Here is a 15,559-nt window from a genome sequence, read left to right as displayed (position 1 = left end):
ATTTATAGAAAACCGCTTTGGTTGAAACTACTGTATTAATAATACCAACTCCTTTTTTTGTGTTTGAGGATAATTCTGCACAAGTTCAAAGCCAATTAAGAGATAGGATGAAGGAAATCAAACCATCAGCTTTAATATTAATAAAAGCTAAGGAGCAATAACATTGAGCTTCCTATGCAGTTACAGGTATCTTGCAACAACCATGGTCCCCCCCTGAACAGATGCACTTTGAAATACACTATAGAGTAAGAGACCAGTGATTGCACTCCGTTGGCAGAGTGGCTCCTAACTGGAGTCAAGTTCCTGTCTAAGCTCATCAGGCAGCTCATTCCACTTCCAGGAGGTAGGAGTGGGGCCAGCAGGCAGGTATGCCTAGGTGAAATCCCTCCTCAAGAAAACCTCCTCAAGAAGAAGCGCCTTGCTCCCCGATGCTCCACATTGCCAAATCTACCAAGACTCCTTTTTCATTTATTACCACTTTACAACACTTAGCTTTTCTGAACACTTTCTTCTAATTGACACTCTCTTCTCCCGTTGCTCCCAAGAGACTAATTTCTCGGTAACCACCCTCTATCTATCAGATCCTACCTTGGCATTCCCCAGACCTCCTCTTTAGCCACCTTTTCTCATTCTATGTACTATTCTGGGTGACCTCATTCACTTAAAGAATACCATCAATTTATGCTTTGGATACTTAAGTCTCTATTAGTAGCTTAGGTCTCTCTCTGAGTTCCAGAACTATGCATCCCCCTACCTTGTGAACAGCAGAACCATCATCTATAAATTTGCCAGAAACATTGGTTTTACTTTCATCTTTTTTAGGAACATAGCACATTTGGGCTTGAGATAGCAAAAAACCTGCCTCTGTACACCATCAGCAACTCCTCTGATTTAAGTGTAAATCATATAAACAATAAAGGTTGGTGAGAGAGTATTTCGCTTAGATGAGTGGATGAGTGTACTGATATAGCCATCCTAAACCATGTATAGAAATAATTTAGTGGCAGCATGATCAAGATTGATTTTCAGTAGAGTTTCAAAGCCTGTCAGTGAAATAATTTCTCACTTGCATATGTACTTTCTCATCATTATAAAAGACATAATTATTATTACACTTTTATCAGAAATAAAAGCAGAACCACCATTATTACCTATAGAGATAGCACCACTACGATATTGTTATATTACTTTGTTTCTGAGAAGAGTAAATCTTAATGCTTAAAAAGTTTTGTAGTGCAGTTTTTGATTTTATTTTTTTTAAATATTTGACAATGAGGAATCTCTTTAAAATAAGGAAATAAACATACTTTTTAAATCTAGTTGCCATATTTTTTCTATCAAGAAAATATTCATGTTGTGAATATTTATTTTTTTTCTAAAAATAATGTTTGATCATTTTTATTTCTTAGCACCATGTGGAAGTCGTTCAACTGGTTCTGAAGGCACTGTTCTATCACCAAACTATCCAAAAAATTACAGTGTGGGACATAATTGTGTTTATTCTATAGCAGTTCCTAAGGAATTTGGTAAGTAAGATTCATCTCACCATGTATTTCATTCCAGACATGCTTTATTTTTCACTACGCACTGCTCAAAAATGTTAGGTTTTTTAATGAAAATATTTACTACTCATAAATTACTTTACTCTGCAGTCTTTTTAGTTAGCTTTGTAATAAAATTGTAAGGTCTTTTTATTCAGTCTGAATTTATAGTCATGTACACAGGTGAACAACAATATAAAAATGAAAACAGGATTGTTTTTAATTTTTAAAAATCAGTATGTTCAATAACCTTGCAAGTGCCTTCATATTTGAATTATATAAAATGGGAAATTACCAGAGCATAAAGCAAAATCTGCGCTGCAAAATATACATAAAGTCAATATAGAAGTATCACAATAATGACAAAAGTATACTTAAAAAATTATGTTTTATACTTTATTAACACATTTCCAGAAAGAAGAAATTTTGTTTTCAAGCACCTAGTTTCTGGGACAGCAAAAAATATAAAAAGACAGCAAAGGACATTTCAGCTCATCTTGTCAACTTAACAATCTGTTCTGCATTGACACTGAAAAGACAATGTGTCCTTTGCTATCTTTACATCTCCCTGATCACAAGTCTTAGAAGTCACTTACCTGACTTCTAAAGGTTTTGGGTCTGAGATCCAGCTGGATCTAACCCAGGTTAAGCTCCGTTTATAGATGGACAGGCAAAGGAAATTTAGTGAGCAGTAAAGTATGAGACAGAGGCTGAAAGTTCAGAGCTGTAGAATTTAGATTTATGGCACTGTGTTATATAGTAAAAGATTTGCTATGGTGTAGTGAATGTGTGGGTCTGGATGACTAAGTATTTTAGCAGAAGGACATGGATTTTATCATATCAAGGTTTTTGGATCACATCTTGACTTAATGTTTCTGCTGATATATAAAATAAGCTGATGCTTCCAGTCCAATTTTTTATAACCAGGTATTACCTATATATCCTCCTTTTCTCTCTTCTGAAACAAGTCCAAGATTCTCAGCTTACATGAGAGAACTGTGATCAGAGTGAAGTGCTAAACCTTTTATTTTAACTTGAAATAGAGTGATGATGCCAGCATTAGCAACGTGTCTTTCTGTACTCTACAAAATATTTCTTCTTCCTAGCATTTTGATCAGTTGAATTAGAGTTGAGCTCCTTGTGAAGAGAACAGTAATTTAGAAAGGAAAACATCATCTGCTTAATTCTGTTTATATTTTGCCTTTTGTGCCCAAGAGAGTTCTTCCTTTGCTAGAGAGGATATAGCCCCAGCTGCCAAAAGTGTTACCTGGATGCTCACAGATTCCTAGCAATGATGGTCCAGAAAACTTCATGGCTACCCAAGTCTTTTTTAGAAGCCATTAATTTGTTTTATTATATCCTGTTCTTGGGATACTATGTGGCCAAAAAATGAGAAAGAGGAAAAATAGCTATTTCCGTTTCTGATATGTAGACATGCAGATCACCTGCAGATATTTTATAGCAGCCTATGTGTGTTCAAAAAAAGGAAGAAAAAGTAGTGATTAAAATAAAAGTAGCAGATTCCTGAAGAATGAAATATTTATTTTAGCAGGGTTAATGTAAGTTAAATTTAATCTTTTAATGTAAAACATAATACAACCAATATTCAGTGGTTTTGAACACTAATTTTTTAAAATTTTTTTGGATTATTTGTGGATAAAATCAAATATACATTGATTTGCTAATAAAGAAATTGATTTTATTTTTATAAATGTTGCATCATTCTTTATTTCAAACTACCTACTAATTCAAATAGACTTGAATTCTAATTTCAGCCTGTCACAAATTAACTATCTATCTTTGGACAATTATATAATCTCTTTGAGACTCGTTTTTTGTTTGTTTGTTTGTTTGTTTGTTTGTAAAATAGGGGTCATTATATCCACAGAGCAGAGTTGCGAGGAGTAAATGAGGTTGTATATAAAAAATTTGCCTCACGTAGTTTATGCTCAATACCTTTAGGTTTAACAGCTTTGGGGCCAGATTTGTGACTTCAGAGCGCCACCCAATTCGCTCTTTTTCATTGGACAAGTCATATCATCAGCTTGAGCCTTACTTTTCTCATGTCTGAAGTAGAGATGATAAATGTCTACCTTATACGGTTATTTTATAATTAAACAATATTAATTATGTAAGTGATTGACATGATAATACATAATGTCATATACACACATGTGTGTACATGTACACACACTTTTCTTTATGTTCATATTCATAGACTTCCCTGCCCCCCTCAAAAAAAAAGATGAAATAAAATGATGGGAATTACGGAATTAGACTAGAGTCTTAAGAGTAGCATGGCTAAAAATAAAATATGTTATGCAATTGAAGCATAAAAACAAGTATTTTGTGTTTCTCATCTCCAGTGACTATCTAGTTATCTAATGATGCCTTAAAATTAGGGAATACAGTAGCAGAATTAAATAAATCATTGACTTCTTCCTATCTTTACTTTTGCCTACTTAATGTGAGGTGATCAAGCACTAGTCCTTGGGTTTCTACAAATAAAATTCCTATTCACTTCTGCTTCCTCTCATTCTCCACCATAATTTCCTTCTGTTGCTATGTTGGGCTTTATTTTATGATGTTTTAGTATTACTTTATATCACTTTTTACTATTTTCTCTTTTCCTGTCATTTATCCCAAATTATAATCATGCCTTCCTTCTACTATATCTTTTATATACTGATACTCTTAGAATTTTACATTTTAAAATCATTTATCATAACGTCTGTCAAATATACTCACTCAGTTCATTCACTGGTGTTACATTTTTTTACATGGGTTAAGGTTCTAAAGTTATTACATAAGGAGAAAATCACATATAATCATTACCCATGAAATTTCTTTAATCTCCCATAGATCGTCTACATGATTTTGCACAAGTCATATTGTTTGAATAATTCTAATGGGTTGTTTTCCCTCCAATTTCAGAACAGGTAACAATTTCTTCAGATAATGACAAATGAGCTAGTTTGGTTTCTTAGAGGTCATGTGGCACCAAATTACTTTCATTTATTTATTTTTGCCTGGTGTAGAATTGAATTTATATAAGTTAAATGTGCACTTATGTGATTCTGCTCTACTGGTTGATTGAGTAAATGCTATTTCGTTTGTCAGTCAATTCCTATCTTTCCATTTTTCTAGATAAGAGGATTGTCAATTTGTAATATTATGAGTATCACAGGATGTCTTTTGAACTTCAGATATTAAGGTTACTTTGGCAATATTCATTCTGCAGGATTTCAGTTGTTTTTTGTACTTAGAAAAAATAAAAATTTGGGGTCAATTGGATAGCATTTATTGATATTTCACTCTCTTCTGTAGTGTTAAACTATTTCAATTGGATTTGTGGATTAAAATACCATACTTTGTTAATAAAATATGTCTTAATTTTTTCATCTTTCAGTTTTTAATTACCAGTTGTTTTTTCTTATAGTTTAGTTGCTTAAGTCTTCATGAATTAAGTGTCAAAAACATGGAAGACAGATTTTTCTCTTATTTTGAATTTACTGTAGATAAGGAGTTTTAGAAAATAAGTGAACTATTGACATTGTTAATGGTGAATTATTTTGTTAATATGTATTTATACCTGGAGTATAGAGGCCAAAATCAAATTGCAAGGAGGAGGGAGTTAGTAAAATTATGGAGTAAATGTTGTGAACTTCTATTTCAACAATCCTAGCTGAGAAAAAAACAAAAGGCTAGGATGACAGCTAAAGTAGGGTATAAATCAGAGGCTAATGTTTGTTTTTGTCTGTTTTGTAGAAGAGAGAGAGAAGGGAGAGGAAGACAAAGTAAGTCCAAATAGCAAAGTAAAGGGTACAGTGGGGCATTTAGAGAAGAGGGAAAAGTGAGGTGTTGGCACTGAGCAGCATTGGAAGCCTTTAGTTCAGAGACAGATAGTCTTTAAAATTTTCTTATTACTTCCCGGAGAGAACAAGTCTTTTTGTGCTCCATTTCAGAGACTTCTATTTCCAGTTGAGGTAAGCCTCTCATTCCTTCAGTTTGATTTTAGAGCAGGCTTATTTTTTTTTTCCTATGATGCATGCAAAAAAAAAAAAAAAATTAGGTGTCAGAAGAACTCCATTTCAGCCATCTTAGTTGATATAACTTTTAGGTAAATGTCTCCATTTCTGTAAGTACTTTCAAGTACTTCCTGTGAATTGTACATTTACAGAAGTGATAATGGAGCTAGGGCTTGTCGGCCTCGAGGTACAATTTCCCATGTTAATTTTAGTTTTATTTTCAGATCTACAAAGTCTGAAGAAATTTCTAGGGCTATTGCATAGTGGCTTGAAGTGTTCTGCTTACAGATTGAGCTCCAAGGGTCTGTCACCTCCCAAGTTGCTCCATCCAAACCTTGTGTGTGTCTCAGTTTCTCCCTGGCTGTCTAACACAACCATGAGGACTCAGAGCGCTAGGTAGCCAGCCTTCATGTGCTCATCGACAGACAAGTCAATTATTTAATTACAGTTGTGTTGGAATTCCTCATGGGGCCCTGCTTGTCCTGAGGAGTACCCCCTGACACCTCCACATAGATTCTTAGTCACCTAAAAATACCCAAAATTTGAGCTTGATGGGGTAAATGACCCTTATCTTCAGAGCAAAAAGAGTTCAGACTCTCATTTATCTAGTAAAAAGTTTTGTTCAGATTCTCAGTAAGCATTCCCAATGGAAAAGCTAAAATTAAAAACCAGCCACCCATTTTTTTTTTTTTCCTGTCCCTGGGTTATCTCAACTTTTAACCTTTAGTACCACCTAAAAGTTAGTAGGTGGTACTAGATTTTTTTTTTTTTTAATTGAAGAACAGCTCAAATAAAGTCTGAGCCTCCTACTTTAAAACAAGGAGGTCCAGAATTCCGAGAAAAATTGATTCAAGTTTACCCAATACAAAACTGGGAGCCCATGAGGCATAATGTGCCTTTGCTGGTACCCAATACCAGGTCCAGGGGTCCACAGGGTGATCCTAGGTGGGCTTCTTTGGAATTCTGCTGATTGCACCAAGTAAATGTCAATTTAAAAAATGTCCAAACCTATAGAAAAAATTTATTGGGTTTATTTAAGCCAATCTGACAATTGCTAGGAAGCAAAATCTCAACAAATTGAAAAAATGCTCTATAAAATGGCAGTTTTGTGGCTTATTTTATACATTAAAATAAAAAAAGGAAAATGTAAGAAGAGTTACATAAAATCCATTTGTTAGGTAGCTCGTCAGACATAGGGTGAACAAAGGAATAGGGGCCCAGCCCAGAAACCCCCCAAGAAACACTCTACTGGTAGAGATTCACTCCTATATCCCCAGAGACAGAGGACAGGAGAGTGATAGTCTTAGCTGGCCTAATCTGGCTACAGACACCTGCGCAGAAGGTACTACCCTAATTTGACTGCAATTTAAGCTTTATTATAACACTGTGTTTATGCCTGGAAATTCATGAATCGAATTATAACAGACTGAATTCTGAGTACGCACATGGTTACTAGGCAAAGAGGTATATAGCAGCTAAGTGTCAATAAAAATGACCTTATACACCAATCACCTAGGAATCGCTTTGGAACAACCCATCACAGCCCAGATTTAATGCAGACATTCCCACTTCTGGGTCCTTTTAGCCCGCTTGTTGTTATTATAGCACTGTGTTGCAGCTCTTTGCTGAAAACAAGTGCCTCCTTGGGGCATGCTTTCTCTTTATGAAATATACCTTAGATAAATCTTTTTTAAACCTCGCTGACCTGTGATTCTTCACTGTGTCAATGAGGAATAACCAAGGAAAAATGTTAATTAACTACACTTTTGCACCATCATTATTCCTTTCCTTCCCCACTGCCGTTGGGGGCGATACCAAACACTGATCAGCCCCAACAGTTATACATTGGTGGTAGATTAAGGGGGCAGAAAAATGCAAACCAGAAAAATCTCTAAAATTAAGTAAAAAATAAAACAAAAAAATACTTCTTTTACACTGGTGAATACAAAATAATAATTAAGATCTAGAGCACATAAAAATGGTATTCGGGAAGCAAAATAACAATAAGGAGTTCTGTGGTTTCGTGCTCTGATTTGGTAGGTATTACCCCAAGGGGCCTGAAAACAAAATTATTCTAACAGTTTAAAGATAATTTATACTAAATGCAAAATGCAAAAAAGGTAAAACAGCAAAACCAAAATCATAATAGCTTGCAGGTTAAAAATAATCCAAAGCTTATTTGCTTGTTTTTGTTTTGTTTTGTTTTTTCTTAATAGAAGCCCACAAACCCTGACTGCCTCCCATTTACCTTCCTTTGCCTTTAAAAAAACTCAGCCTTAACTTCCATCCAAGTTTAGGATCTTGCCCCATTCCCAATGATCCACCATTTCAGCAAAACAATAATGACACTAAAACCTTCTAAGAATAAGCCTTCCTAGCACCATGGGGCCACATTATCCAACCAAAAGGTTGGTCATTAATGCATCCTTTGGACTGATTTATGACCAAGAAAGGGATGTGTGGATGAAAAAAGGACCACATCCTAAACATGACAAGCTCAGATGAGGTCAGCATGGTGGACCCTATAAACTCAGAGACTGAAAGTAACCACATAAGGTGGTCTCAACATAAAAATTCCTAAATAAAAGTTGATCATGACGGGGATTCACATCCTGGGCCTGTAGCTTCCTTCGCAAAGGTCAATCTTTACCTTAAGTGAGCCTATTGCCTTTTTGCATCTAAAAGAACATACGTTTGAAATGTCAGAGTAATCGCCTTTTCCAGGCCCTTCAGGGCACACCCACTGTAACAGAGCAGGCGACCAAAGAACCCCTCAATGCTATCTTGTTCCCCAAATACTATCTCTATATGTAATATGTAAAAGAAATATGCCTCTTCATTTTACTTTTTATTCAATCCCAGAGATTCACTTGTTTTGCTTTCTTCCACCCCCAATCTACCACCATTGGATTTTATGTAACCCTCTTTAAGTCTCTTCTTGTTATTCTAAAATATAAAATAAGCTGCAAAACTGCCATTCTCTGGAGCATTTTCTCAGTTTGTTGAGATTACGCTTCCTGGTACTTGTCATCAGTTTGGCTCGAATAAACTCATAAAAATTCTGTACAGGTTTGTACTTATCTTACATCAATAGTTTTCTCCTGGGATAGAAGATAATGGATTATTTATTTTAAAGCCCAAGAGGAAGACAGTGCAGAGGGCAAAATTGAAGATTTTTGATGGACCAATTGGTAAAGCAAGATGCTTGAAGCAATTGGCAGAGATGGGATTTAAAAAATAGAGGTCCTTTTTAAACTATACTTCAGAAAAAAATGATTTGTAACTAGTAACATAATACCTGAATTAATTTCACATGAAATATTACTTTTTGAAATTATCATCTCTTCCCATTCTCCCACCCCTATTTCTCTTCAATCATTCTCTCCTCACGTTCTAGAAATTATCTGTAAAAGAGAATTTAAACATATAAATCACCTTGAGGATATCTAGGATAGTCTATGGTGACTTGATTTTGGTTTAACTTCCCAGATTCCTAAAAGAATCTCCCTGAAATGCATATTTGTTAAAGTACAAAGCTTACTCTTTCTCAATATTGGTTTTCATATGTGGAATTGTGCAAGAGTGCTTGAAAACCTTTTCAGGTTTTTCATCTTAGATTGCCCAATTAAACTGTTCTTTCTCATATCTACAGTCATTGGTGCAAGCTCTTGGTTGCAAATTCAGGAACCCTAAACAATGTAGTTATTGTTACTCTAGTCTACTTTTAACAATGGGCATAGAGAGTTACTAAAACTTTTTGTTCTTTATTGTGGGCTTTGTTTTTAATAGTTGTCATTACCTTGAACTTCTCTCCTACTTCCACATATTTTATATTTTTGTCTTATTCACATCTATTATCTTTCTTACTTCCCGTTGTGGTAATTTTTCCTCCAGCCAATCTAGAAACATCTTTCTCTGTGGCATTGCCTATAATATAGGATTATAGTTTTTTTGTTTTTTGTTTTTTTTTTAATTTCAGACTTTACCATAATATCATATTAAATACATTAATAATGATTTGATAACTATCTCATTAATTCTTATTATATTCATTACATTTAATATTTCTTTTATATCTTATAGACTTAGGTAATTGTATGATTAAGTGCAATTTTTTGCAAAACCATATCTCCGCATAAACTGTTAGTCTGTGCAAAGCAGTCTTTAAAAATTCACAACTCTGCATAAACTGTTTGTGCAAAGCAGTCTTTAAAAATTTAGGTCTCCTTACCAAGATTATACAATGAAGAAAGAAAAGTTTCTTCAAAAAATGGTGTTGGAAAAATGGAGCAACCACATGCAAAAAAAATGAAATGAGACGACTGTCTTATATCATACAAAAAATTAACTCAAAATGATTAAAAACTTGAATGTAAGACCTGAAACCATAAAATACGTAGAAAAAAACATAGGTGCTAAACTCTTGGATATTGGTGTTAATGATGTTTTGTGGATTTGACTCTGACAGCGAAGGTAGCAAAAACAAAAATAACAAATAGAACTATATCAAACTAAAAATGTTTTTATACAGCAAAGAAAACCATCAATAAAATGAAAAGGCTACTAACAAATGGGAAAAGAAATTTACAAATCATACATCTGATATGGGGTTAATATCCAAAATATATGAAATCCACATATAACCAAACAAAAAAAAATCATTAAAAAATGGGCAGAGGATCTGAATAGACATTTTTCCAAAGAAGACATGCAGATGGCCAACAAGCATGTGAGAAAATCTTCAACAGCACTAATTATTAGAGAAAGAAATCAAAACCACAATGAGATACCACCTCATACCTGTTATAATAGCTATTATCAAAAACATAAGAAATAACAAGTTTTGGAGAGGATGTGGAGAAAAGAGAACTCTAGTACACCACTGGTGGGAGTGTAAATTGATGTAGTCACTATGGAAAACAGTATGGAGATTCATCAAAAAATTAAAATTAGAACTACCATATGATCTAGCTATTCCACTTCTGGGTATTTATCTGAAAAATACAAAAATTAGTAATTTGAAAAATCTAAGCAGCCCTATGTTCATAGCAGCATTATTTACAATGGCTAAGATATGGAAACAACCTAAATGTTCATCCATGGATAAATGAATAAAGAAGTGATTATATATATATGAAATGGAATACTACTCAGCGATAAAAAAAAAGATGAAATTTTGCCATTTGTGACATGGAATGGACTTAGAGAGTATGCTAAGTCTAATAAGTCAGACAGAGAAAGACAAAGACTGTATGATTTCACTTATATATGGAATATAAAAACAAAACAAACAAACAAAACAAAAACTCATAGACTCAGGTAATAGACTGGTGGTTACCAGAAGGGGGAGGAGGTGGTAGGAGGATGAAATGGGTAAAGGGGGTCAACTGTATGAAAACTAGACCTTTGGTGGTGAGCATGCTATAGTGTATACAGTTAACAAATTATAACGTTGTGTAGTTTTTTATATAAACATATAATGTTATAAACCAATGTAACCTCAATTTAAAAATAAGTTAATTTAAGAAGAAAAATTTAGATCTCTTTAGAATTTAGAAGGAAGAAGCAAAAAAAAAGAATTGAAACTACGATGCACACACACATACTACATATACACACACACACACACGCACACACATTTTTTTCTTTTCGTAACTGAACTTTTTAATATGTAAATATGTGCTAATGTAGTTTTAATGTAAAGTTAGCTAACTCTTCTCATCTTTTATGTTAAAATTGGTAGCCATTCTTTTATTCTATATATATTCTCCTTTAAAACTCACATGCATTTGACCATTTGCCTTTTGATCTTATATCAAAGTGTTTTTATATGATCTGTTTCATTCCATATCATTTCTGTTGTGGTTACTTGTCTTTATACTTAATTTAGTAATTTATTGTCTTTAATTTTTCCTATACTTTAATGACAGATTATTTTGAGATGCTTTTTATATGCTCATTAGGTCAGAAAATCATTTTATTGGCATTCTTTTTTTCCTGGTGTGACATTTTCAGTGTCGAATGAATCCTTATGGTCCATAAAGACTTTTTATATTTCATATTTAGAGTATATGACACTTCATTTTTCAACGATAGAATTGCATCAAAATCAATGATCGATCTTTTCTGAATTTTGAATTTAATTATCTAACAATGACAGATAATATTCACAAAATGTGGAGATTTTTTTTCCAAATTTGTTTACTATTTATCATTACTTGTTAGATATAGAACAATTGAAAAGAGAATTTTAACTTTTTAAAAACGAATGACTGTTTTATTGTCATCATGCAGGAATGAGTGCAGTAGTTCTCCCTGTCTGCAGTTTCACTTTCTGTGGTTTTAGTTACCCATCATCAACAGAATTTTCACCAAATTAAATATAAAATTCCAGAAATAAACAATTCATAATTTTGAATCGTATGCTAGTGTGAGTAGCATGATGAAATCCCAGCGACCTGCTGTGTCTCGCCAGGGATGTGAATCCTCCCTTTGTCCATCATTTCCCCGTTATATGTGCTCCCTGCCTGTTAGTCTCTCAGCAGCCATCTCGATTATCAGATAGACTGTTTCAGGACTGCAGTGCTTGTGGTCAAGTAACCCTTATTTTACTTAGTAATGGTCCCAAAGCGCAAGAGTAATGATGCTGGCAACTCGGATATGCCAAAGAGAAGCCATAAAGTGCTTCCTTTACATGAAAAGGTGGAAGTTCTCCACTTAATAAGGAAAGAAAACAAAATTGTACACTGAGGTTGCTAAGATCTACAGTAAGAATGAATTGTCTATCTATGAAATTGTGAAGAAGGAAAAAGAGATTCGTGTTAGTTTTGCTGTCACACTTCAAATGCAAAAGCTAAGGCCACAGTGTATGATAAGTGCTTAGTTAAGAGGGAAAAAGCATTAAATTTGTGGTGGAAGACATGAACAGAAAACATGTTCTGATTGATGGCATCTTGTTGCACTGGAAAGTGTTGAGTCTATATGAAGACTCAGCAAGAGATCTCAGAAATGAGGGACACCAAGCGATTTACTGCAAATAAAGGCTTGTTACACAGATTCAAGAATAGGTTTGGCACGGTATCATCTCATGAGAAGAAAAGTGAGAAAGATATTTTGACAGAAAGAAGAGACCACATTCACATAATTTTTATTACAGTATATTGTTATAATTTTTTTGTTTTATTATTAGCTATTGTTAGTCTCTTAATGTGCCTAATTTATAAGTTAAATTTATCCTAGGTATATATGTATAGGAAAAAAACATAGTATATATAGGGTTCCGTACTATTCACGATTTCAGGCATCCATGGGAAATCTTGGAATGTATCCCCCAGGGATGAGAGGGGAACTACTATATGTTAATTTGTGTCTGTAAAAAAGAAAACCCTTAGTTTTTTGGCCTAACATTTTAGAGTAAGGAAAATGTGATTATAATATAAATGTATAATTATATTATTTAATTCTTTGAGTACTATTTGTATAATATAGATCTGAAGGTAGAACAGGATCCCCTCCTCATTTCCAGTTTGGTTTGGATGTCAAGACTCTCAATAGCACACATACACTAAGATGGTGTGAAAAGCTTTACTACACATATAATGAGACTTTCTGAGAAGAGCAGGGTGAGATCTCAAGATGATTCAAAATTGCTTAAGAGAGCAAAGAAAGCCTTGGGAAGGCGAGGGGGGGTTATTGTCATTACAGGGTGGTGCTGGATTGGAGGTTTCCTAATACAGGTCAGGGCTGGTGCAGTTTGAACTTCCCACTGGTTCTAAAAGCTCTTGTACCCAGGCTCTTATCACCTTGCCTACATATGGGACAAAGAAGGAAATAAGAGGGAAAGACTAGAAAGGCATCAATAGTCAAACGTCCAAATGGGTTAGACTTAATCACAATTCACTCTTGGTGTTTGATTGATGAATGAAATATTTCATGCCTCATTTAATAGAATTCAAACTTGTTTAACTAAGCCATAATGGCACTTTATCAGGCCTGTATCCAGAGGTTGGTTAGGGAGGTGAAAATTCTATTGAATGACTAGTTCAAGAGCTCAACATTATGTATTGTGAGAAGTGAAATGCATGTTTGATCACTGTCAGTTGCAACTAGACTTGTTTGTCATTTATTTATATTTTAGATATCTTGAAGACAATGTTCCCAGAAATTTTTACCCCATAAGGGGCAATCTTGGATTAGGAGTTGTTGCTTCCATTGCTTGGATCACATGGCCAGACAGTTAATACTGAGAGAGCAGGGAGGGGAGATTGGCTTTGGCATTTTATTACGGTTATGGTGTAGTAGTGGAGTGAGGGTTTTTGTGTTCAGTTCAGTGCATGCATGGTTTGAACTTCCCACTAGTGCCAAAGGAGGGAGAACTCAGGCTTTCTAAAAATAAGATTGCTCAGATTGGGCGGGGGGAGGGGGAGCAGAAGGGGGAAGAGAATGGTAGGGCTTGAACGTCAGCAGTCAAACACCAAAAGATGGTTTAGACTCTTTAATACAAGCTGTAATTTATAAAGCTTCAATTTATAAATTGTGCGTGCGTGTGTGTGTGTGTGTGTGTGTGTGTGTGTGTGTGTATAAAATCTCAAACTTTCTCTCGCCATAATATTCTCTTTCCACTTTAAACAAAATTATTTCCTTTCAATCTCTAAGTAAATGACTATAATATTCTTCATAATGTGATTAGCCTAAATTTCAAAATAACTGTCAAATGACCTACTAGGTCATAATGGTAAATATATTTTTTCATTCATTGTGTTTCACATTTCCCTCATTTTTTAAATCACTTGTAAGAAATTATCTTTAATAATTCTAAAGAAATTACTGTAAAACAGTGCAAAAACATTAGGCTAGACATTTTACAACAATTTGTGTAAACAGTGGTTATTTCACCGTATCAGTATTCTTCCCATTCATGTTTGCTTTTATTTTTTTGCTTTATTTTACCAAGATGGTAAGTTCAGTGGTTGCCCCACTGGGCTTTTTAATACCAGTTGGCATCAGGTTGCTGAAGATTATTTTGAAGTAAGTTTCAAAGTCATAAAGTCAATGATGGTAACAATGATCAACTGATTGTAGAGCAGATTGGACAGTTATTGTGGAATGGTAGAAAATAAGCTGAACCAGGAATCCAAAGATCTGAATTGTAGTCCTGTATCTCTAATTGGTCGTATGATCTTGATCAATTTATTTGAGTCTTCTGGGCCTTATTTTCTTAATCTGTAAGAAGGACAGCTTTGATTCAGTGGTCTCCAAGGGCCTACTCATTCCAAAAAATATGTGAAACTCACTTTTAAATTTAAAGAGTATCCTACTGGCAGCTAGACAAATAAAACAGGAAAGTACTACCAACTTTTCTGAAATTTAAGAATCTCATAGAATTACATGGATTTGTATGATTTCAGTTAATTCCAAAGGCGACTATAAATTTAATGTAAATTCTGAAAAAAAGTATGTTTCTGAGAAAAATAAGTTATGTAACAATGATATGCTACATTCTTTTTTATTTTTTTAAAGATTAATTTTCTACTCTATTCCCCTACTATATTTAGGTATGAAATAATTCTTTAGATGATCTTGAATATTCATATATAGGGGAAAAATATCACCTGCAAAATTTCACTATAAAATTGGTAGTCTTCCCTTAAGAATTTGAAATGGGAGAACATTTGAAATAATGAAAAGAAAAGAAAAATATGTATGTGTATCTTTTTCTGGGAAAATTCTTATGGAGAAGTTATTAAATATCACCTTTTTTAGTGTTTCATTATTGTCATGCAGAATCACATTTGTAATATTTCATACTTTGAAAGATTAAAGCTAGAAGATAAATGATTTACTAAAGCACACAGCATGCCACAGGCAGAGTCTTTTTGTAAATATGGAATACTCATCATTTTCGACACTCTCCCATTGATATTTGAGGATGGTAAAACAATCTCTAATTGTTCAAGACTGAAATCTAGTGCTGATTACAATTAAAATACA

At 33.9% G+C, this 15,559-nt stretch overlaps 1 protein-coding gene across 1 annotated transcript in view; it reads left to right on the top strand.

Annotated features, from left to right (window-relative positions):
• The window catches only part of CSMD3 (CUB and Sushi multiple domains 3), a 1,080,109-nt gene that overhangs the window by 861,616 nt on the left and 202,934 nt on the right, over window positions 1–15,559 (top strand). Inside the window, 1 exon segment of the mRNA XM_011360386.2 lies at window positions 1,410–1,526. Coding sequence (XP_011358688.1) covers window positions 1,410–1,526 — 117 coding nt within the window.

This window comes from Pteropus vampyrus, unplaced genomic scaffold (genome assembly GCF_000151845.1).
Source record: "Pteropus vampyrus isolate Shadow unplaced genomic scaffold, Pvam_2.0 Scaffold54, whole genome shotgun sequence".
Classification (NCBI taxonomy): Eukaryota; Metazoa; Chordata; class Mammalia; order Chiroptera; family Pteropodidae; genus Pteropus; species Pteropus vampyrus.
This window is presented reverse-complemented; position numbering and strand designations above follow the sequence as displayed.